Source organism: Coregonus clupeaformis, chromosome 7 (assembly GCF_020615455.1).
Source record: "Coregonus clupeaformis isolate EN_2021a chromosome 7, ASM2061545v1, whole genome shotgun sequence".
Lineage (NCBI taxonomy): Eukaryota > Metazoa > Chordata > Actinopteri > Salmoniformes > Salmonidae > Coregonus > Coregonus clupeaformis.
In genome coordinates this window covers 74,457,127-74,482,261 of record NC_059198.1, presented here as the reverse complement: position 1 = coordinate 74,482,261, position 25,135 = coordinate 74,457,127, and the positions used below count along the sequence as shown (strand labels likewise).

The following is a 25,135-nucleotide window of genomic DNA, read 5'->3' as shown; positions in this document are numbered from 1 at the left end:
AGATCAAGTATTTGATACACTGCCAATTTTGCAGGTTTTCCTACTTACAAAGCATGTAGAGGTCTGTAATTTTTATCATAGGTACACTTCAACTGTGAGAGACGGAATCTAAAACAAAAATCCAGAAAATCACATTGTATGATTTTTAAGTAATTAATTTGCATTTTATTGCATGACAAAGTATTTGATACATCAGAAAAGCAGAACTTAATATTTGGTACAGAAACCTTTGTTTGCAATTACAGAGATCATACGTTTCCTGTAGGTCTTGACCAGGTTTGCACACACTGCAGCAGGGATTTTGGCCCACTCCTCCATACAGACCTTCTCCAGATCCTTCAGGTTTCAGGGCTGTCGCTGGGCAATACGGACTTTCAGCTCCCTCCAAAGATTTTCTATTGGGTTCAGGTCTGGAGACTGGCTAGGCCACTCCAGGACCTTGAGATGCTTCTTGCCACTCCTTAGTTGCCCTGGCTGTGTGTTTCGGGTCGTTGTCATGCTGGAAGACCCAGTCACGACCCACCTTCAATGCTCTTACTGAGGGAAGGAGGTTTTGGCCAAGATCTCGCGATACATGGCCCCATCCATCCTCCCCTCAATACGGTGCTGTCGTCCTGTCCCCTTTGCAGAAAAGCTTCCCCAAAGAATGATGTTTCCACCTCCATGCTTCACGGTTGGGATGGTCTTCTTGGGGTTGTACTCATCCTTCTTCTTCCTCCAAACACAGCGAGTGGAGTTTAGACCAAAAAGCTCTATTTTTGTCTCATCAGACCACATTACCTTCTCCCATTCCTCCTCTGGATCATCCAGATGGTCATTGGCAAACTTCAGACGGGCCTGGACATGCGCTGGCTTGAGCAGGGGGACCTTGCGTGCGCTGCAGGATTTTAATCCATGACGGCGTAGTGTGTTACTAATGGTTTTCTTTTAGACTGTGGTCCCAGCTCTCTTCAGGTCATTGACCAGGTCCTGCCATGTAATTCTGGGCTGATCCCTCACCTTCCTCATGATCATTGATGCCCCACGAGGTGAGATCTTGCATGGAGCCCCAGACCGAGGGTGATTGACCGTCATCTTGAACATCTTCCATTTTATAATAATTGCGCCAACAGTTGTTGCCTTCTCACCAAGCTGCTTGCCTATTGTCCTGTAGCCCATCCCAGCCTTGTGCAGGTCTACAATTTTATCCCTGATGTCCTTACACAGCTCTCTTGTCTTGGCCATTGTGGAGAGGTTGGAGTCTGTTTGATTGAGTGTGTGGACAGGTGTCTTTTATACAGGTAACGAGTTCAAACAGGTGCAGTTAATACAGGTAATGAGTGGAGAACATGAGGGCTTCTTAAATAAAAACTAACAGGTCTGTGAGAGCCAGAATTCTTACTGGTTGGTAGGTGATCAAATACTTATGTCATGCAATAAAATGCAAATTAATTACTTAAAAATCATACAATGTGATTTTCTAGATTTTTGTTTTAGATTCCGTCTCTCACATTTGAAGTGTACCTATGATAAAAATTACAGACCTCTACATGCTTTGTAAGTAGGAAAACCTGCAAAATTGGCAGTGTATCAAATACTTGTTCTCCCCACTGTATATAATACACTGCTCAAAAAAATAAAGGGAACACTTAAACAACACAATGTAACTCCAAGTCAATCACACTTCTGTGAAATCAAACTGTCCACTTAGGAAGCAACACTGATTGACAATACATTTCACATGCTGTTGTGCAAATGGAATAGACAACAGGTGGAAATTATAGGCAATTAGCAAGACACCCCCAATAAAGGACTGGTTTTGCAGTTGCTGACCACAGACCACTTCTCAGTTCCTATGCTTCCTGGCTGATGTTTTGGTCACTTTTGATTGCTAGTGGTGCTTTCACTCTAGTGGTAGCATGAGACGGAGTCTACAACCCACACAAGTGGCTCAGGTAGTGCAGCTCATCCAGGATGGCACATCAATGCGAGCTGTGGGAAGAAGGTTTGCTGTGTCTGTCAGCGTAGTGTCCAGAGCATGGAGGCGCTACCAGGAGACAGGCCAGTACATCAGGAGACGTGGAGGAGGCCGTAGGAGGGCAACAACCCAGCAGCAGGACTGCTACCTCCGCCTTTGTGCAAGGAGGAGCAGGAGGAGCACTGCCAGAGCCCTGCAAAATGACCTCCAGCAGGCCACAAATGTGCATGTGTCTGCTCAAACGGTCAGAAACAGACTCCATGAGGGTGGTATGAGGGCCCGATGTCCACAGGTGGGGGTTGTGCTTACAGCCCAACACCGTGCAGGACGTTTGGCATTTGCCAGAGAACACCAAGATTGGCAAATTCGCCACTGGCGCCCTGTGCCCTTCACAGATGAAAGCAGGTTCACACTGAGAGTCTGGAGACGCCGTGGAGAACATTCTGCTGCCTGCAACATCCTCCAGCATGACCGGTTTGGCGGTGGGTCAGTCATAGTGTGGGGTGGCATTTCTTTGGGGGGCCGCACAGCCCTCCATGTGCTCGCCAGAGGTAGCCTGACTGCCATTAGGTACCGAGATGAGATCCTCAGACCCCTTGTGAGACCATATGCTGGTGCGGTTGGCCCTGGGTTCCTCCTAATGCAAGACAATGCTAGACCTCATGTGGCTGGAGTGTGTCAGCAGTTCCTGCAAGAGGAAGGCATTGATGCTATGGACTGGCCCGTCCGTTCCCCAGACCTGAATCCAATTGAGCACATCTGGGACATCATGTCTCGCTCCATCCACCAACGCCACGTTGCACCACAGACTGTCCAGGAGTTGGCGGATGCTGTAGTCCAGGTCTGGGAGGAGATCCCTCAGGAGACCATCCGCCACCTCATCAGGAGCATGCCCAGGCGTTGTAGGGAGGTCATACAGGCACGTGGAGGCCACACACACTACTGAGCCTCATTTTGACTTGTTTTAAGGACATTACATCAAAGTTGGATCAGCCTGTAGTGTGGTTTTCCACTTTAATTTTGAGGGTGACTCCAAATCCAGACCTCCATGGGTTGATACATTTGATTTCCATTGATCATTTTTGTGTGATTTTGTTGTCAGCACATTCAACTATGTAAAGAAAAAAGTATTTAATAAGATTATTTCATTCATTCAGATCTAGGATGTGTTATTTTAGTGTTCCCTTTATTTTTTTGAGCAGTGTATATGTAAAACGGTTGCACCCCAGGGATTCTCCAAACTCTCTGCTGCTCTCAGTGAAAGAGATGGATGGTGAGAGGCAGAGTGGGAGAGCTATATCGAAGAGAGGGTAAATCCATTTGAATTCAATCACTCACCTTCCATACATATTTGCCCATTGTAGAAGTGCTCAGAAAGTGACTTTTTGGAACTGAATGCCAAAACATTAAAGAGATAAAGGTGCTGAAAGTTGACCCATTTTCTAACCATGAGACATCCATGTCTTCATCACTTAAAAATATAAAAGGTTGAGATTGATATCATTTAAAAGCTTACGACCAGGGTTGTCAAACTATTTTATAATTTCTAAATGTCATTTTTGGTACATTTAATGTAAATTATCAAAAAACGTGTGAACTCAGATTTTTTTCATATTGACGTATGTTGCAGCTTAGACCCTATTTTTTATTTATTTATTTCACCTTTATTTAACCAGGTAAGCCAGTTGAGAACAAGTTCTCATTTACAACTGTGACCTGGCCAAGCAAAGCAGTGCGATAACAACAACAACACAGAGTTACATATGGGGTAAACAAAACATAAAGTCAAAAATACAACAGAATATATATATACAGTGTGTAGTAAATTATGGAGGTAAGGCAATAAATAGGCCATAGTGCAAAATAGTTACAATTTCGTATTAACACTGGAATGATAGATGTGCAAAAGATTATGTGCAAATAGAGATACTGGGGTGCAAATTAGCAAAATAAATAACAATATGGGGATGAGGTAGTTGGGTGGGCTAATTACAGATGGGCTGTGTACAGGTGCAGTGATCGGTAAGCTGCTCTGACAACTGACAACTTAAAGTTATTGAGGGAGATAAGAGTCTCCAGCTTCAGAGATTTTTGCAGTTCGTTCCAGTTATTTGCAGCAGAGAACTGGAAGGAATGGCGGCCAAAGGAGGTGTTGGCTTTGGGGATGACCAGTGAGATATACCTGCTGGAGCGCAGACTACGGGTGGGTGTTGCTATGGTGATTTGCCTAGCAGTGATTTATAGATGACCTGGAGCCAGTGGGTTTGGTAATGAATATGTAGTGAGGGCCAGCCAACGAGAGTGTACAGGTCACAATGGTGAGTAGTATATGGGGCTTTGGTGACAAAACGGATGGCACTGTGATAGATTACATCCAATTTTCTGAGTAGAGTGTTGGAGGCTATTTTGTAAATGACATCGCCGAAGTCAAGGATCGGTAGGATAGTCAGTTTTACGAGGGCATGTTTGGCAGCATGAGTGAAGGAGGCTTTGTTGCGAAATAGGAAGCTCATTCTAGATCTAACTTTTGATTGGAGATGCTTAATGTGAGCCTGGAAGGAGAGTTTACAGTCTAACCAGACACCTAGGTATTTGTAGTTGTCCACATACTCTAGGTCAGACCTGCCGAGAGTAGTGATTCTAGTCGGGTGGGCGGGTGCAAGCAGCAGATTTTACATCATCTAAGGTTTTTATGTTGTGACCGCCATTGGTTGAGACACAACATGCTCTTGAATACAGAGTGGGTGTCATGTTTTGGCTGATAAATGTACTAAAATGGGAATACAATTTAAATTGCATCTTTCAAATGGTATCAGAAAGATGGTTGGAGGTCCAGACATCAGAGAATGTTGACTTGAATGGGAATATCAGTTTTAATTATACTGTCAATCCTCTAGGAAACCTATTGAAATATACAGTAGATAATAATATAGACATGACGGTGGGTGGTCATCGTTGTGGTAGTAATTAAAACCTAACATTTCAATTCAATTAACATTTCAATGGTGTACCTGCTAAATTACAGTGGTCTGGAGGGATAGGTCCCTTCTATGAATTATATTTCTATGATTTAAATGACACACACCCTGTATTGAAGAGCATGTTGTGTATCAACCGATGGTGGGCACAACACACAAACACCTCAGATGACGTGAAATAGGGTTTAAGCTTCAATATATGCGAATATGAAAAAAATATACACGTTTTTAGATAATTGACGTTAAAGATTTGTTATATTTTTGAGATAATCAAATAGTTTGACAATACTGTTTGTAAGCTTTTAAATTATATCAAACTCAACCGTTTATATTGATATGTCTCATTGTATGGTGGGGTATGTAAAATGGGTCAACTTTGAGCACTTTTATCTCCTTCTGACCACTTCTTCCATGGGCAAACATGTATGAAAGGTTTTGTTTAAATCAGAAGGGATGCTGTTAAAAAGTGATTGAATTGAAATGTATTTACCGAGAGAGACTGGGAAAATAGAGACAGGGAGTAAGGGAGAGCAGGGGGAATAGAAGGAAAGAGAGAGAGAGAGAGAGAGAGAGAGAGAGAGAGAGAGAGAGAGAGAGAGAGAGAGAGAGAGAGAGAGAGAGAGAGAGAGAGAGAGAGAGAGAGAGAGAGAGAGAGAGAGAGAGAGAGAGAGAGAGAGAGAGAGAGAGAGAGAGAGAGAGAGAGAGAGAGAGAGAGAGAGAGAGAGAGAGAGAGAGAGAGAGAGAGAGAGAGAGAGAGAGAGAGAGAGAGAGAGAGAGAGAGAGAGAGAGAGAGAGAGAATTATAGTTATAGTTATTTCAATGGCTGTCCAGATGTTTGAAGAGCTGAAAATATGTCAACCTTTCCGTCTAAAGACTACATGTTTCTCTCTTCTGACTTAAAATGGCAATCACAGTTTGTAGGATATTTTCAGACTTATTCTCTCTCTCTCTCTCTCTGTGGATACTATAGTGACTCTTGGTGGTCTGGCAGGAAGGTTTGACAAGACCCTGGCTTCAGTAGAGACGCTGTACCATGCCCTCAACATGACACAACTACCTCTGGTGGTTCTACAGGAATGCAGTCTAGCCTACCTGCTACGTCCGGTAACTACACACACACTAGTGTTTTTACAATACCAACATTTTACATACAATACCAGGCCAAGTATCATACCGAGTAGTATCATGATACCACGGTGGAAGAAAGTCAGTGGCCTAGCATCCTGTTCGCCTTCGCTAGTTCCCATTTTCTAAACGTTCTCCAAAAACCTGTCACTGAAATTCACACTTCTACTCAATACAACACATTGAATGAAAACACTGCATAATGATCTGCATGTCATTGTGTCAGTAAGGGGAAAACACTGCATACGGATCTGCATGTCATTGTGTCAGTCAGGGGAAAACACTGCATACTGATCTGCATGTCATTGTGTCAGTAAGGAAAACACTGCATACTGATCTGCATGTCATTGTGTCAGTCAGGGGAAAACACTGCATGAAACCTTTACTCTTCAGTTAACACACACTCTCTCTGTCTCCCTCACTCTCAGAAACGCACACCACTCCCTCTCCCCCCACACACACACACACACACTGCTCCCAACTTTTAAAAGGTTAGGCACCAAACAGAATTTAAGAGCACCAGAAATAAATAGATTTTTGATATAGTTTAGGCTTCCATTAGGCCTATATGAATCCTACCTTTTGAATCACATCTCATGAGTAGCATAACCTTTACCTTTCTTCCTGGGCCAATCAGATGAGCCTAAACCTACTGTCATGTTACCAGGATGTTAGCTAGCTAGGTAACATGACTGAACAACGTTGTTTGTTATCAAACCAATAATTAGCGACCCGGATTAGTTTAAAATGTCCTGCGACATGTGAAATTATATAAAATGCGCACGAATCCCGATACAAAGAAAGGCATCTCCGGTAATATGGGTCATGTGTTTTTAACCATTTAGGCTAGAGACAATACGTTTTCTTTGCTGTAAAGCTACAAGCATGCCTGTCGCGAAGCGGTGCTCCATTTTACCTCCCCTCTCTGACACCCAGAGGCTACATGACAGTGAACTTGCAAAGTCTACTCAGACTGGTCTGTGCACTTGGATTTAACAGGCAATGAAATTATACAATGTAGGCTATCAACATTGATCGCTTTGCGCGCTGCTCCAATGTAACAAATGTTCAAATCCAACATCAAAAGACTCATCAGGGTCTGCATCCCCGCTCGCCATCACGGCTAAATTATATATATATTTTTAACTGATGGAGGAATAGATGCGCATGAAAAGCAGACTGAGAGAAGCAAGTGAGTCAGGGCCGTGCTGGTTACAGCTGCCACACGTGATATGCGCATGAAAGTGAAGTGAATATTATTGGACCAGCGCATACAAGAGACTAGTGGCTGTTGCTTAAATTCAAGTGAATTTATAAACAAAACTGACTTTATAAACATTTTATAACAGGCACCAGCAGGTTCTTTAGATCGGTAGGGCTGAAAAATTCGGTAGTATCGTATGAAACGGTACTACGGTATTCTAAAATATTGGTATCATAAGTATCATGACGTTTTGGGACCGTGATATTACCGTGGTACTGGCATACCATGCAACACACACACACCCAGTCAAGAGTCTTCAAAACACTTTAGTTACAAATGTTAGTATAAGGGTCCTTGACAAGGTTGTGTTCACCTTTGTGTTAAACCACATACGTTCAGTCTGTCAGTCAGTTCATTACATCAGCACTGCGGTGACAAATGAGCTTGATTAAGTGCGTCTCTGTTTGTGTGTGTGACTCACAGGAGTTAGATTAATTGGAGGTGTTGAGGTATGAAGCAGAAAATGACAAGATGTCTTTGGCATAATGACAAACAACAAAGAGAGGAGGGGAAGAGAGAAGGAGGGAGAGAACGGGTTATATGGGTGGTAATATAACTAGAGCAAAAACATTTCATTCAAAATGACTGTGCACCGCCTCCTTGTAAACTCATTCATCTGAGAAGAGGGAGTGAAGGGATTGATTTGGAGAGGAGGTAAAATAATTTTGGAGATGCAAATTAAACAACCTCTCAGCAAATTATTTTGGATAATAGGAGAGGGAGGTGTGTGTGTGTCTCTCTGCATGTGTGTCTGTGTGCATGCGTGTGCTACCAGCTCTCACGGTCTCAAGACAGAATTAGACATTTATCCAGGTTTATCGAACATCCATTTTCGAAGTTGTTCCAAACGTTACATTTCTAAGTGTTTAAGGTTAAGTTTAGGCATTAACTCTGAATGGTTAAGGTAAGGGTTTGGGATAGGCTTAAAACAAACATCTCAAAAACAAACATCTTTCTCTCGCTAGATTCGAACATGCAACCTTTGGCATCGTGACTGGCGCGATGCGGCAAGGTTACTAAACCAACCCGGGTGTAATATAAGTCTAGCCACTGGTTGATTTTGTGGCGCTAGTCTAATTTCGCATAGGGAAGCACTTCCACACAAAATAATAATATGCCATTTAGCAGACGCTTTTATCCAAAGTGACTTACAGTCATGCGTGCATACATTTTTGTGTATGGGTGGTCCCGGGGATCGAACCCACTACCTTGACGTTACAAGCGCCGTGCTCTACCAGCTGAGCTACAGAGGAGCACAAAATAATTTTCTCTGGGTGTGCTCCAGCTCCAGCGTTTTATTACCCCTATTAGCTCTACAGTCCTCAAAGCTGCAGTCGTCTTCCCCTGCACCTGCTACACCGGCCGTGACAGGTGATACAGGTCATTATCACATACATGTATACACACATGCATACTCTCCCTCACTTGGGGCTCTATTCAATCACATCTGCTTTAGCCGACATCCGCACAGGTGGAACTGTGTTAGAGCTGTCAAATCCACAAGCGGCTCCTGGCATTATACTTAAAGCGGGACATTGCCATTGGCTGCACAGAGTCACATGAACAGAAATCTCATGCAGCCCTGTTTACAAGTTTGAACACTGGAATGTGAGATGTAATCTACACCTCGATTAGGATGATAGAAATCCTCATTATTTCGTTGAATGATTTTGAATTTGAGCGTCATTATTTCTATATAGCCTACACTTTCTCGTTCTGAACTTGTAACGTGAGTGGGAGGGGTGTGGCTTCGTGACGATGATCAAGAGCAGCTGTTCACCGATTTGACAGATCCAACACAGTTACACCTCAGACACCGCCAAAACATCAGCTATGCGGGTGTCGGCTATCAGCCGTTAACGCTTGATCTGATTGAATTTAGGCCTTACACTCATTCACTCTGTTTAGTTGTATGATTATTGTCAGTTAAGAACATTTTGCTTTTCTCTTTTAGATCTGCCACCCGAGCAGTTCAGCTGCAGTCACAGCAGTCCTCTGCTGTGGTATTTAATTTACCGACTGCACCAGTTCCTACTACACTGGCCGTGAAGGGACAAACTTTTGAGGATTCCCAGATGGATACAGGTAATTCAGAATTATATTACATACACATACGCTCACTCACTCACACCAACAGATGTTCACACAGACATGTTGTTGAGCTGTATACTTACTGTGACTTTGTACATCTCTCTTTCAGATCTGCCATGCTCTCCACAACTGCCCGACAGCCTCACCCAGAAGTGAATACACTGGGCCTATCAAGACTGACAGAGCAGAGATGGGTGGCTGACAAGGAAAAATTAAAACATGCGCACACACTCTGTATCTGTGTCTCTGTCACACACACACACATTATCCCGAATGTAAATACATTGTAATTACTTGTTTATTTTATGTATGCTCCATTTTATTTTAGGAGATATCTACGCCTACATATCCATTATCAATACAGTTGAAGTCGGAAGTTAGTGTAAACTTCCGACTTCATACACTTAGGTTGGAGTCATTAAAACTCGTTTTTCAACCACTCCACAAATTTCTTGTCAACAAACTATAATTTTGGCAGGTCGGTTAGGACATCTACTTTGTGCATGACACAAGTAATTTTTCCAACAATTGTTTACAGACCGATTATTTCACTTATAATTCAATGTATCACAATTCCAGTGGGTCAGAAGTTTACATACACTAAGTTGACTGTGCCTTATAAACAGCTTAGAAAATTCCAGAAAATGATGTCATGGCTTTAGAATCTTCTGATAGGCTAATTGACATAATTTGAGTCAATTGGAGGTGAACGTGTGGATGTATTTCAAGGCCTACCTTCAAATTCAATGCCTCTTTGCTTGACATCATGGGAAAATCAAAATGAATCAGCCAAGACCTCAGAAAATTTTTTGTAGAGCAACATACACTTAGTGCATTCATCTTAAGATAGCTAGGTGGGACAACCACATATCACAGACATAGAAAGTACACTTTTCCTCAATAAAGTAGCTATCAGCAAAGTCAGAGCTAGTAATGGGGTGGGGGGCTATGGGATGACTCTGCTGTCCTAGCTTCAGGGGGAAGCTGGTTCCACCATTGGGGTGCCAGGACAGAGAAGAGCTTGGACTGGCCTGAGCAGGAGCTGCCCTCCCGTAGGGGTGTGAGGGCATAGAGACCAGAGGTGGCAGAACAGAGTGCTCGGGTTGGGGTGTAGGGTTTGAGCAAAGCCTGAAGGTAGGGAGGGGCAGTTCCTCTTGCTGCTCCGTAGGGAAGTACCATGGTCTTGTAGTGGATGCGAGCTTCGACTGGAAGCCAGTGGAGTGTGCAGAGGAGCGGGGTGAGATGGGAGAATTTGTGAAGGTTGAACACCAGGCGGGCTGCAGCGTTCTGGGTAATGGCACAAGCGTTGATGGCACAAGCGGGGAGCACAGCGAGTTGCAGTAGTCAAGAGTGCAGAAGTGAAGAGTGTGAAAGTGTGTTTATGTGTGTGTGTGGGGCATCAATATGCATGTGTGTTATGTGTGTGTTGGAGTGTCAGTGTAGTACGTGTGAGTGTGTTGGTAGAGTCAGTGCAAGAGAAAAAAAAAAAGGGGGTCATTTGATTAACTGTTCAGCATTCTTATGGCTTGGGGGTAGAAGCTGTTCAGGAGCCTTTTGGTCCCAGACTTGGCGCTCCGGTACTGCTTGCCGTGCGGTAGCAGAGAGAACAGTCTATGACTTGGATGGCTAGAGTCTTTGACAATTTTTAGGGCCTTCCTCTGACACCGCCTGGTATAGAGGTCCTGGATGGCAGGGAGCTCGGCCCCAGTGATGTACTGGGCCGTACGCACTACCCTCTGTAGTGCCTTGCGGTCGGATGCCAAGCAGTTGCCATACCAAGCGGTGATGCAGCCAGTCAAGATGCTCTCAGTGGTGCAGCTGTATAACTTTTTGAGGAACTGAGGGTCCCATGCTAAATATTTTCAGCCTCCTGAGGGGGATAAGGCGTTGTCGTGCACTCTTCACGACTGTGTTGGTGTGTGTGGACCATGATAGGTCCTTAGTGATGTGGACACGGAGGAACTTGAAGCTCTCGACCCGCTCCACTACAGCCCCGTCAATGTGAATGGGGGCGTGCTTGGCCCTCTGTTTCCTGTAGTCCATGATCAGCTCCTTGAGGGAGAGGTTGTTGTACTGACACCACACTGCCAGGCTGCTGACCTCCTCCCTATAGGCTGTCTCATTGTTGTCGGTGATTAGGCCTACCACCAAACTCAATAATGATACTATCATGAGATTATTGTGCGTACAAGAGTTGCTTAAGTGCGTGTGAGTCTCTCTCTCTCTCTCTCTCTCTCTCTCTCTCTCTCTCTCTCTCTCTCTCTCTCTCTCTCTCTCTCTCTCTCTCTCTCTCTCTCTCTCTCTCTCTCTCTCTCTCTCTCTCTCTCTCTCTCTCTCTCTCTCTCTCTCTCTCTCTCTCTCTCTCTCTCTCTCTCTCTCTCTCTCTCTCTCTCTCTCTCTCTCTCTCTCTCTCTCTCTCCCTCTCTCTCTCTCTCTCTCTCTCTCTCTCTCTCTCTCTCTCTCTCTCTCTCTCTCTCTCTCTCTCTCTCTCAGTGCATGCTGGGAGTTTTTTGGAGTTTGAGTGTTTGGTGTGGAGGGCTTGTCCTAACTAATTTGTTTGTTTTCCTTCCTTGTTTTCTCTCTTCTATGGTGGAGGGTTAATGCACTGTTTGTTTTAGTGGTACCCACTGGGTTTTATTTTTCAAAGTTAGAGAGGAAGAGGACAGAGGTTTAGTTTCCTGGGGTTTTGAACGGTGAGGTGTGAGCGATGGCTTCGCAGCCTAGCGCGGAGGAAACGCTGTCGTTACGGCATGGATTCAGGTGTGTTCCTGAGAATGGAATTAAGGTGGAGGAGGTTCTGCTCGCGGTCGGCGAACAGGTAGGAGCCGAATTTATACATTCCGCGTCCAGAATGAACAAAGCTGTGGTTGTGTTCATGAAAAGGGCACATTTGGTGGGTAGGCTCATTTCAAGCGGAATATTTGTAAGGGATGTGTTGGTGCCAATTTCTCCTCTTTCTACCCCTTCGACCAGGGTGGTAGTTGCAAATTTGCCTCCGTTTATTACGGATGATCAAATCAGGAAGGAGTTGAGTCGTTTTGGTAAGTTTGCTAGTGGTTTTCGTGTACTGTCGGCAGGTTTTCAGGCAGATGCCGTCAAGCACGTTGTTTCATTCCGGAGGCAAGTGTTCATGTTTCTGAACAACAATGAGCAACAGTTAAATGTGCACTTTAAAGTGAGGCATGGGGAGGGGCTCTACGCAGGTTTTGCCAGCACAGATAGTCTACGGTGCTTTGAGTGTGGGGATTTGGGGCATAAGAGCTTTGCGTGCCCACATAAAGGCCGTAGACAAGGTGAGGGTTCAAGCGCCAGTGGGGGAAATAGAGGTCAACGTGCAGGGGGCCATGAGACACAGGCAGCAGAGGCTGGGTCTAGTCATGCGACAGATGGTGGTGTAGTTAAGGCTGGGTCTAGTCATGCTATAGGTGGTGGTGTAGATGGGGCTGGGTCTAGTCAGGCTATAGATGGTGGTGTAGATGGGGCTGGGCCTAGTCATGCTATAGATGGTGGTGTAGATGGGGCTGGGCCTAGTCAGGCTATAGATGGTGGTGTAGATGGGGCTGGGCCTAGTCATGCTATAGATGGTGGTGTAGATGGGGCTGGGCCTAGTCATGCTATAGATGGTGGTGTAGATGGGGCTGGGTCTAGTCGTGTGATGGATGGTGGTGTAGCTGAGGCTGGGTCTAGTCATGTTATGGAGTGTGGTGTAGATGAGGCTGGGCCTAGTCATGCTATAGATGGTGGTGTAGATGAGGCTGGGTCTAGTCGTGTGATGGATGGTGGTGTAGATGAGGCTGGGTCTAGTCAGGTTATGTTAGTGGATGAGGAGAGTGTAGTGGGGAAGGGTAAGCGACTAGGAGGGGTGGAGGAGGGTGTCAAGCGGAAGAGGAAAAAGGGGGGAGAAGAAAGGAGGTGGGAGGGCAGAGGCTGGTGTGATGAAAGACACCAAGGAACCTTTGCCTGGTGCGGGGGGGGAGGCCCCGACTAGAGAGGAAGGGCAGGTGGTCAGGTTGCCTGGTGTGGGGGGGGAGGCCCCGACTAGAGAGGAAGGACAGGTGGTCAGGATGGGAGATGGAGATGAGGAGGAGGAAGGTGAGTCTGAGGAAGTAGACGATGAGGAGGATTTCTTTTCAGACTCCTCCTCAATGGGTCCAGAGCTGACAGCCAGTCAGTCAGAGGGGTCAAAGTACACAGTGAGGGAACTGTCAAGGTTCCTGAAGGAGACTAAGGGGAAAAAGGTTAATCTTGAGGCTTTTTTTTTGCGATCCGGGAAAGTTTGTAAGATCAGTGCAACATGCAATGAAAAATGAGGGGCATGGTGTCCTCTCACCCAGGAAACGGTTTAGGTTAAGGAAGTGGGTCACAACTGTGCGTAAAGGTCTACCTTCAGACACTGTCTAGATGAAAGTTTTCTTTCTGGCACTGGAGCTTTTTGAGCTTTGCTATTGGTCTCTTTCTTTGCTGGCTTTCCTCCCACTTCTTATGGAGACTCTTTGGGTAGGCTCGCTTAATATTAATGGCGCCAGAGATGCGGGAAAGAGGAGTGTGTTGGGTGAATATGTAAAACAAAAAAAAGTACAAGTGTTGTTTCTGCAGGAGACGCATAGCGATGTGGTGAATGAAGTTGATTGGGGGCTCTGGTGGAAAGGGGCAAGTGTGCTGAGCCATGGAACAAATGTTAGTGCAGGGGTGGCAGTCCTTTTTGTACCGGGTCTGTCTGTAAAAATTTGCTCCTCAAAAGAGGTGTGTACAGGTAGACTGCTTGTAGTAAAGGCAGAAATTAACAACAGGGGTTTTGTCTTTATAAATGTGTATGCGCCCAACACAGGGAGAGAGAGGGGGCTTCTTTTGGGTGTCTTAGAAAGGAACTCTCACAGGTAGCGCCTGAGGAGACGCTGGTGGTCGGCGGGGACTGGAACTGTACGATGGATTTTACGAAAGACAGAAATGGGGAGGAGCCTCATTCAGGCTCAGTGGGGGTGTTAAGGGACATTATTAATCAATTTGACCTAGTTGATGTTTGGAGAACTAGACATCCCAACACAAGACAGTATACATGGGTGAAGGTCTTTGGGGCTAGGGTGAGTGCAGCCCGACTTGATCGATTGTACATGTCCAGGAATCAGAGCAATAGGTTGTTGGGCGCTACCATTCTCCCGGTGGGTTTTTCGGATCATCACATAACCATGGCTCGGCTGTCTATTTCACCAGGGCCTCGGCAGGCATCCTATTGGAAGTTTAATGTAAAGCTCTTACAAGATGCCACTTTTTGCTCAGGTTTCCAGACTTTTGGGAAAGGTGGGGGCAGCGAAGAGAGGAGTATGAGTCTCTGAGTCAATGGTGGGATGTGGGAAAAGTCCAAATTCGGCTTTTCTGCCAACAGTATACAGCTCTGTCATCCTCAGAGGCTAGGAGAGTATTGGGGGAACTCGAACGTAGTATTAGTGAGATGGAGGTAGAGCTGGTGGGGCAAGGCAATGTAGGCCTCCAGGTTAATCTAGCTGAACTACGTAGGGACCTGGGCTGTTTTTTCCAGGTTAAAGCAAAGGGAGCACTTGTAAGAGCTAGGTTCTCCATGCTCAAGGAGATGGATGCTCCCAGCTCCTTCTTCTTTGGTTTGGAAAGACAGAGCGGTGAAGCCAAGGGTATGCATTGTCTACGGCTTTCGGATGGGCGGGTGACCTCTGTGGTGGGGGAGATGCGGGAGCGGACTGTGGAGTTTTATACTGAATTGTATAAGGCAGAACTGTGTGATCCTATGTGTGCTCAGGTTTTGTTTGCCGAACTCCCTAAGCTCTCTCTGGTACAAAGGGATGAAATGGACATTCCCCTGTTGTCCCATGAACTGGCAGAGGCCGTAACCCAGATGTCCCCGGCCGTGCACCGGGGTCGATGGACTCCCAGTGGAGTTTTATAAAAATTCTGGGGAATAATTGGACTGGACTTCTTTCGCGTGTTGCGTGAATGCGTCGGGGTAGGAGAGTTGCCGATGAGCTGCCGTCGGGCGGCTCTGACTCTCCTGCCCAAAAAAGGGGACTTGTGTGAACTTAAGAACTGGAGGCCTGTGGCATTGCTCTGTGCGGACTACAAGATATTTGCCAAGGTCCTCGCTAACAGACTAAAGTCCCATCTGGACTCTATAGTACACAAGGACCAGACATATTGCATACCAGGACGCTTAATCACGGACAACTTGTTCTTAATCAGGGACATGTTGGACTTGTCGAGAAGTTCTAATGTGAACTTTGGTCTGGTCTCTTTAGATCAAGAGAAGGCCTTTGATAGAGTGGACCATGAGTATCTGTTTAATGTGATGTCTGTGTTTGGGTTTGGGGAAAGGTTTTTGGCCTATGTGAAGATGTTGTATGCTGGAGCATCATGTATGGTTAAGGTGGGAGGGGGGCTCAGTAGGCCAGTCTGGGTTAGGCGGGGCATTAGACAAGGATGCCCTCTATCAGGGCAGTTATATACACTAGCCATTGAACCTTTTTTTGGGCCTGCTACGCAGGAGACTGAAGGGAGTGTGCTGGACAGGCATAGCAGTGTCAGCGTATGCAGATGACGTTTCTGTGATGGTCAGGGATGGTCAGGATATGCAGGCACTGGAGAATAGTCTGAAGGTGTACGAGGGAGCTTCGTCAGCTAAGGTAAACTGGGGAAAGAGCAAAGCTCTGTTATGTGGGGCATGGGGGGATAGGGTCCCTCCTCTGCTTCCAGGGGGTTGCAGTGGGGTTGTGAAGGGCTTAAAATATTGGGGGTGTACCTGGGCTCGGAGAGGTGGGTCAGGAAGAACTGGGAGGGGCTGTCACAGGCAGTGGTGTCAAGACTGGCCAGGTGGAGGTGGCTCCTATCCCAAGTGTCATATAGAGGAGGGTGCTGATAATCAACAACCTGGTGGCATCTTCCCTGTGGCATAAACTGGCTGTCCTCAACCCCCTGCTGGGCTGCTCGCAGACCTGCAACGCAAGCTGGTGGATTTCTTCTGGTCGGGCCATCACTGGCTGAGGGCGGCAGTGTTGTATATGTCCGTAAATGAAGGAGGACAGGGCCTGGTGGAACTGGAGAGCAGGGGTGGCTGCATTCCGACTAAAGGCGGCACAGAGACTGCTGTACCATACTGATGTCGGATGGAGGGAGCCAGCATGCGCGCTGCTGAGAGAGCTGGCGGATTAGGGTTGGACCGGCAGCTATTCCTCATGAGGCTGGAGGGGCTGAGTACAGCAGGACTCTCTGATTTTTACTCTGCGGTGCTGAGGGCCTGGCAGCTACTAAGGCCCACACGAAAAGGGGGGTGTGGAGCCTGGGCTGTGGGTGTGGGAGGAGCCTATCTTCCACAACCCGGTCATCCTTTTGAGATCGGTTCAGTCAGCCACCCTGAAGAGGCGACTGATGGCAGCGGGATTACTAAGGCTGGGTGACCTGCGACTGCTGGGAGAGGATGGATGGAAAACCCCAGAATTCCTAGCAAAACAAACAGGACTAACGTCTCTTAGGCTGCTGGAGAGATTCCTGGGGAAGTCCAGGAGGAACTGTCCGAGCCGGTAAGGGGGTGTTTGAGCAGCCAAAGGGGGAGGGGCCACCAATGTTTCCGCCACTGCACGTGACGGCAGAGACTGGGGACTGGCAAGGGGGTCTGGAGGACTTGTTAGATTTTAACACTCCGAGCCTGGGCGAGTTTGAGGGGGTGGGAGGTAAAGCCCTCTACAACCTCTGCATTAAGGTAAGGAACATTAGGAGCCTAACAGGAGTGAAGGCACATCAGTGGCAGGGGGCATGTGGAGCGGAGAGTATGATTGGTTTTAGATGGAGGGGGCTCTACAAACTCCCAGTACCAAAGAGGTCAGGGACCTCCAGTGGAGGGTTTTACATGGAGCCCTGGCCACTAACAGCTGGTTAGCACGGGTTGAACCGGGAGTCAGACAGGGGTGTCCTTTCTGTGTCATGAGTGAAACTGTGATTCATGTGTTTTCTGTGTGCGCCAGGTTAATGCCTTTAATGTCTCAGTTGGAATGTCTGTGTGAGAGGTTGGGGGTGGGTTTTACTGTCGGGATGTTTATAATGGGGTACAGGTATTCAAATAAGGAAAAGGAAAAATGTGTGTTGTTGAATTTTCTGTTTGCTCAGTCAAAGTTAGCTATTTGGCTAACAAGGAGGAACAGGGTCAAAGGTGGGGGATAACAGACCCTTTACTATTATTTAATGGGATGGTCTCTGCGCGCCTTAGGGTGGAATTTGAGTTTTATAAAATGATAAAAAGTGTGGAGATGTTTCAAGAAATATGGTGTGTTGGGGGCTGTCTGTATAGCTGAGGAAGATTGTCTGGATATACGGTTGTAGAGTTGGTGAGGTTTGGGTTATTGTGATGTGTGGTGTTGTTTTTGTAACGTGGGGTAGAGGAAAGGTGAGTATGCAGTACAGGGGATATTGGTAATCTGTGTACTTTATTTTAAGGGGTGGGGGGTGGGGTGAGGTTTTAATTAGATGAGGATGTACCATTAAAGAAAGACAAAAAGTCTCTCTCTCTCTCTCTCTCTCTCTCTCTCTCTCTCTCTCTCTCTCTCTCTCTCTCTCTCTCTCTCTCTCTCTCTCTCTCTCTCTCTCTCTCTCTCTCTCTCTCTCTCTCTCTCTCTCTCTCTCTCTCTCTCTCTCTCTCTCTCTCTCTCTCTCTCTCTCTCTCTCTCTCTCTCTCTCTCTCTCTCTCTCTCTCTCTCTCTCTCTCTCTCTCTCTCTCTCTCTCTCTCTCTCTCTCTCTCTCTCTCTCTCTCTCTCTCTCTCATTTATATATTCATGTTGGAACATTGCTGCGGAGACTTGCTTCCATTCAGCCACAAGAGCATTAGTGAGGTCGGGCACTGATGTTGGGCGATTAAGCCTGGCTCGCAGTCGGCGTTCCAATTCATCCCAAAGGCATTCGATGGGGTTGAGGTCAGGGCTCTGTGCAGGCCAGTCAAATTCTTCCATTGTCATGCTGAAACAGGGAAGGGCCTTCCCCAAACTGTTGTCACAAAGTTGGAAGTAGCACAGAATTGTCTAGAATGTCATTATATGCTGTAGCGTTAAGATTTCCCTTCACTGGAACTAAGGGGCCTTGCCCGAACCATGAAAAACAGCCCCAGACCATTATTCCTCCTCCACCAAACTTCACAGTTGGCACTATGCATTCGGGAAGTTAGCGTTCTTCTGGCATTCCCCAAACCCAGATTTGTCTGTCGGACTGCCAGATGGTGAAGCGCAATTCATCACTCCAGAGAAAGCGTTTCCACTGCTCAAGAGTCCAATGGCGGCGAGCTTTACACCACTCCAGCCGACGCTTGGCATTGCGCATGGTGATCTTAGGCTTGTGTTCGGCTGCTCGGCCATGGAAACCCATTTCATGAAGCTCCCGATGAACAGTTATTGTGCTGACGTTGCTTCCAGAGGCAGTTTGGAACTCGGTAGTGAGTGTTGCAACCGAGGACAGACGATTTTTACACGCTACGTGCTTCAGCACTCGGCGGTCCCGTTCTGTGAGCTTGTGTGGCCTACCACTCCGCGGCTGAGCCGTTGTTGTTCCTAGACGTTTCAATTTCACAATAACAGCACTTACAGTTGACCGGGGCAGCTCTAGCAGGGCAGAAATTTGATGAAGTTGTTATGTGGGCAGCTTGTCTCTCCCTTTTCTGTTTCCCTTCCTCCTTGTTTTGTCCCCTCTTTGTCTGTTGTATCTGTATGTGTGTTTGTCCCCATTATGTTGGTGCGTCTGCCGGTGTGTGTCTGGAGTGGATCGGGGGGCGTGCTCAGGATCTGCCTCTCCTGTGCAGCTGCGGGTTGTTTCCAGTGATTCCTGCCTACGCAGCTGCATCCTATTCTCCCATCAACCTGCACTACTAATTCCTGGGCATGGCTCTCCACCGGCGCCAGATCGTTGTTCTTACTAGAGCGGTAACTAGGCTCACCAGTAGAGTTAAATTGTCTTTGTCTTCAGCCTGGCTCTTTACTCTCCTTAACCTGTCGTTTGTTTTGTCTTCAGTTCAGACATACCTCCCAACCTGCCTGCCTGCCTTCCTGCCTGCCTGCCTGCCTGCCTGCCTCAGCCTCTCCTTCCTCCGGAGCCGACTAGCCCACTCTGTTCCTTTTCTTCAGTTGTTTTTGGACTAAGACAAATTGAACTTTTATTAAAATAATTTTTGTTTCTTCCACTCCCTTAGTCGTGTTTTGTTTCTCTGAGTGCTGGGTTTAACCATAGCTTAACAGAACGATCTGGCCATGGACCCAACAGAGAAACAGCACGGGGCAAACAAAGACAGCTTCCAACAAGCTATCCAGGCTCAAGGAACGTTGCTAGGACAGCATGACCAATTGATTCGGACTCTTTTGGAAAATAATCATCAACTGCTGAACCAGGTGACTCAGTTAACAACACAAGTCTCTAAATTGTCTGTTATCAGTTCTCCATCTCTCTATGACCCCCAGTTTGATGCACCCCAAGTTGTTTCCTCTGACATTATGCAGGCTTCGTTCCATCGGGAACCCCCTGTCACGTCGCCTGAACCGTTCAATGGAGAATTGGACAAGTGCCGGGGATTTTTGCTTCAGTGTGACTTGATTTTTCGGCAGAGACCACTGTCGTTTTCTACTGATTCCTCTAAGGTACATTATGTTCTGGGGCTGTTAAGAGGGAGAGCTCTGGTTTGGGCTGAGGCTGTGTGCTCAAATCAAACTTTGACTGGATTTACTTTTGCAGATTTTTCTGCTAAATTGAAGACTGTTTTTGACCATCCTGACCATGTGGGTAATTCCTCCAAGATACTTTTTAATTTGAGACAGGGTTCTAACAGTGTGGCTGAGTACTCTATTGAGTTCGGGACTTTGGCAGCGGACTCCAAGTGGAACAATGTGGCACTTCAAGGGGCATTTCTAAACGGTTTGAATGAAGCCATTAAGGATGAACTGGCTGCTCGTGACGAGCCACATGATTTACATTCTCTCGTTTCCCTGTCCATTAAGCTAGACAACCGGTTGCGGGAGAGGCGTCGGGAGAGAGGCGGTCGGCCACATCTAGGAGGATGAGTTCCCCAGCCTTCAACCACTCGAGTCTCGCCTCCCCGGAGCCGGCAGCTTCTTGTTCCTGATCCCATCCCGAGCACAGAGGAGGAACCAATGCAAGTGGGTCGAGCTCGACTACCTCCAGCAGAGCGGCAACGGCGCCTCCAGGTGGGTGAGTGCCTGTACTCTGGAGACGCCACACACATTCTGGCTACATGCCCTAAGCGACCAAAAGACAAGGCTCGCTCGTAACGGTGGGTCTACTTGCGAGCCCAGAGTTAGATCCTGAACCCATCATTCCCCGATTACAAGTACCTGTAAACGTACGTTTCCAGAGTCATTCCCTGCCACTCATAGACTCAGGTGCAGAAGACAACTTTATTAGCCACCAGTTCGTTACACAAGCTCGTATCCCCGTGGAGCCACTACCTACCCCCATTCGAGTCACAGCCCTTGATGGGCGCCTCCTCGCGGAGATAACTCATCAAACCACCCCCGTTTCCCTAGTGATTTCTGGCAATCATTGTGAAAGCATTCAGTTAAGAGTTATGTCTGGCTCAGCTACCCCCCTAATCCTTGGCTTCCCCTGGTTGGCTCTTCACAACCCACAAATTGATTGGACACGTCACACCATTCTCAGTTGGAGCACTAACTGCCATTCAGAGTGCCTTAGGTCAGCGGTTCCCCCCACTAAGTGTAACCCAACTCATCCCTCAGCTCCTCCCGATCTGTCATCTGTCCCCAAAGAATACCATGACTTAGCTGAGGTTTTCAGTGAGGACAAGGCTCTGTCTCTACCACCACATAGGCCTTATGATTGCCCTATTGAACTGCTTCCTGGTGCTCCCTTGCCCTCTAGTCGCTTATACAATCTGTCCCGACCGGAAAGAGAGGCAATGGAGCAGTATATTGGTGATTCTCTGGCCTCGGGCATAATCCGTCCCTCGTCGTCTCCTTTGGGTGCAGGTTTCTTTTTCGTTGAAAAGAAAGACAAGTCGTTACGCCCCTGTATCGATTTCAGGGGTTTAAACAACATAACTGTTAAAAACAAGTATCCCCTTCCACTCATCAACTCAGCTTTTGAACCTCTGCATGGCGCCACAGTTTTCTCCAAGCTCGACCTCAGGAACGCTTATCACCTTGTCAGAATCCGAAAGGGAGATGAGTGGAAAACCGCTTTCAACACTCCATTGGGGCATTTTGAGTATTTGGTCATGCCCTTTGGGCTCTCAAACGCCCCTGCTGTATTCCAAGCCATGGTGAACGATGTTCTTAGGGATTTTTTGAACCGTTTTGTCTTTGTATACCTGGATGATATTCTTGTTTTTTCCAAGTCACCCGAGGAGCATGAGTCACACGTCCGTCAAGTCCTTCAACGGCTCTTGGAGAATAAGCTTTACGTCAAAGCAGAAAAGTGTGAGTTCCACAAACAGTCTACATCGTTCCTTGGTTTCATCATTGAGAGCAGGCAGGTGAAGGCGGACCCCGAGAAGATCCGGTCAGTGACGGAATGGCCCACACCCACCACCCGTAAGCAACTTCAACGATTTTTGGGCTTTGCTAACTTCTACCGTAGATTCATTAAGGGTTTTAGTAAAGTGGTGGCACCCCTTACTAGACTCACATCCCCAAAAGTCCCTTTTCTGTGGTCCCCTGAGGCGGAGCAGGCGGTAGGGGTTTTGAAGGTACTGTTTTCCACCTCCCCCGTGTTGATACACCCCAATACCTCTCTGCAGTTTATTGTGGAGGTGGACGCGTCTGACTCAGGTGTGGGAGCAGTCCTCTCCCAGCGCTTCCCCACTGACCAAAAGCTTCACCCCTGTGCTTTTTTCTCCAAGAAATTGTCACCCACAGAACGGAATTACGACGTTGGAAACCGGGAACTGCTGGCGGTCAAGCTAGCACTGGAAGAATGGCGGCACTGGCTGGATGGAGCTGAACTGCCGTTTGTGGTCTGGACACAAAAATTTGGCTTACATCCAAGCCACTAAGAGACTCAACTCACGCCAAGCCAGATGGGCCCTGTTTTTTAGTAGGTTTAACTTTATTCTAACATACAGACCGGGGTCAAGAAATGTTAAACCAGATGCTTTGTCCCGCCAGTTTGCTGACCCTTCGGAGACCAGCGAGCATGAGGCAGTCCTACCTTCCTCATGCGGCAGTACAGTGGGAGATCGAGTCTCTTGTGAAGACTGCACTTGCCACGGACCCGGGACCGGGTGATGGACCTCCCAACCTACTCTTTGTTCCCGAGACGGTCCGGTCTCAGGTGTTGCAGTGGATTCACACCTCCCGTTTTGCTGGTCACCCTGGGATGAGACGCACGTTGACGCTGCTTAAGAGACATTTTTGGTGGCCTTCAATGGAAACTGACGTTCAGGCTTTTGTGGCAGCCTGTTCAACCTGTGCTCGGGGCAAAGCCTCCCATCAGTCCCCTTCGGGGCTGCTGCTACCCCTCCCAGTTCCCAGCCGTCCCTGGTCCCACATAGCCATGGATTTTGTCACCGGCCTACCCAAGTCTGAAGGTAATGATACTATACTTACCATTGTGGACAGATTCTCTAAATCTGTTCACTATATAGCATTACCAAAATTACCGTCTGCCAGTGAGACAGCGGACCTCCTAGTCCAACATGTATTCCGTCCCCATGGAATACCTGTGGACATCGTATCTGATAGAGGCCCACAGTTTACTTCCCGTGTTTGGAAGGTTTTCTGTTCTGCTTTGGGTGCTTCCGTTAGTCTGTCCTCAGGGTTTCATCCCCAGACCAACGGTCAAACAGAAAGAGCCAATCAAGACCTCGAAGCAACCCTTCGTTGTGTGGCTGCTCAACATCCATCATCCTGGGCCAAACATCTGCCTTGGATAGAGTACGCCCACAACTCCCTCACCACCTCTGCCACCGGCCTTTCACCCTTCGAAGTAACCATGGGTTATCAACCCCCTCTGTTTCCTGCTCAGGAGAAGGAATTGGCTGTTCCTTCGGTTCAGGAGAACCTCCGCCGCTGCCAGAGAGTGTGGAGCGACGCTCGGGAAGCGTTGCTTCGGACCACCGACAGGAACAAGACGACAGCGGATAGGAGCAGGACTCCAGCACCTGTGTTTCATCCTGGTCAAGAAGTTTGGCTGTCATCAAAGAACGTACCTCTTCGTACCAAATCACGCAAGCTGTCTCCTCGGTACCTGGGTCCGTTTGTGGTGGAGTCCATCGTTAACCCCGCTGCGGTTCGTTTGAAGTTGCCTTCAGCCATGAAGATACACCCTACTTTCCACGTCTCCCAACTGAAACCTGTGTCCTCCAGCCTTTTGTGTCCGCCGGCAGATCCACCTCCACCTGTTCGCCTCATTGACGACCATCCGGCCTACACCGTCAGTAGGCTCCTGGACTCTCGGAGGCGGGGTAGGGGTCTCCAATACCTAGTCGATTGGGAAGGTTATGGACCAGAGGAGAGGTCTTGGGTCCCTAAGCGTTTTGTGTTGGATCCTCAGCTGATCACGGACTTCCATCACGACAACCCTGACAGGCCTAGTGGGTCGCCAGGTGGCGACCATTGAGGGGGGGGGGTACTGTTATGTGGGCAGCTTGTCTCTCCCTTTTCTGTTTCCCTTCCTCCTTGTTTTGTCCCCTCTTTGTCTGTTGTATCTGTATGTGTGTTTGTCCCCATTATGTTGGTGCGTCTGCCGGTGTGTGTCTGGAGTGGATCGGGGGTCGTGCTCAGGATCTGCCTCTCCTGTGCAGCTGCAGGTTGTTTCCAGTGATTCCTGCCTACGCAGCTGCATCCTATTCTCTCATCAACCTGCACTACTAATTCCTGGGCATGGCTCTCCACCGGCGCCAGATCGTTGTTCTTACTAGAGCGGTAACTAGGCTCACCAGTAGAGTTAAATTGTCTTTGTCTTCAGCCTGGCTCTTTACTCTCCTTAACCTGTCGTTTGTTTTGTCTTCAGTTCAGACATACCTCCCTGCCTGCCTGCCTGCCTCAACCTCTCCTTCCTCCGGAGCCGACTAGCCCACTCTGTTCCTTTTCTTCAGTTGTTTTTGGACTAAGACAAATTGAACTTTTATTAAAATAATTTTTGTTTCTTCCACTCCCTTAGTCGTGTTTTGTTTCTCTGAGTGCTGGGTTTAACCATAGCTTAACACGAAGTGACTTGTTGGAAAGGTGGCATCCTATGACAGTGCCATATTGAAAGTCGCTGAGCTGTTCAGTAAGGCCATTCTACTGCCAATGTTTAGCTATGGAGATTGCATGGCTGTGTGCTCTATTTTAAACACCGGTCAGCAACGGTTGTGGCTGAAATAGCCTAATCCACTAATTTGAAGGGGTGTCCAGATACTTAGGTTGGAGTCATTAAAACTCGTTTTTCAACCACTCCACAAATTTCTTGTTAACAAACTGTAGTTTTGGCAAGTCGGTTAGGACATCTACTTTGTGCATAACACAAATAATTTTCCCAACAATTATTTACAGACTGATTATTTCACTTATAATTCACTGTATCACAATTCCAGTGGGTCAGAAGTTTACATACACTAAGTTGACTGTGCCTTTAAACAGCTTGGAAAATTCCAGAAAATGATGTCATGGCTTTAGAAGCTTCTGATAGGCTAATTGACATCATTTGAGTCAATTGGAGGTGAACGTGTGGATGTATTTCAAGGCCTACCTTCAAACTCAGTGCCTCTTTGCTTG

At 47.3% G+C, this 25,135-nt stretch overlaps 1 protein-coding gene across 1 annotated transcript in view; it reads left to right on the top strand.

Moving 5' to 3' along the window:
* Nucleotides 1-25,135, top strand: part of LOC121570176 (thiamin pyrophosphokinase 1-like) — a 57,466-nt gene that overhangs the window by 14,923 nt on the left and 17,408 nt on the right. The window contains exon 6 of the mRNA XM_045221574.1: nucleotides 5,893-6,039. Within this exon, the coding sequence (XP_045077509.1) occupies nucleotides 5,893-6,039 (147 nt within the window). The remainder of the gene's footprint in view (nucleotides 1-5,892; nucleotides 6,040-25,135) is intronic.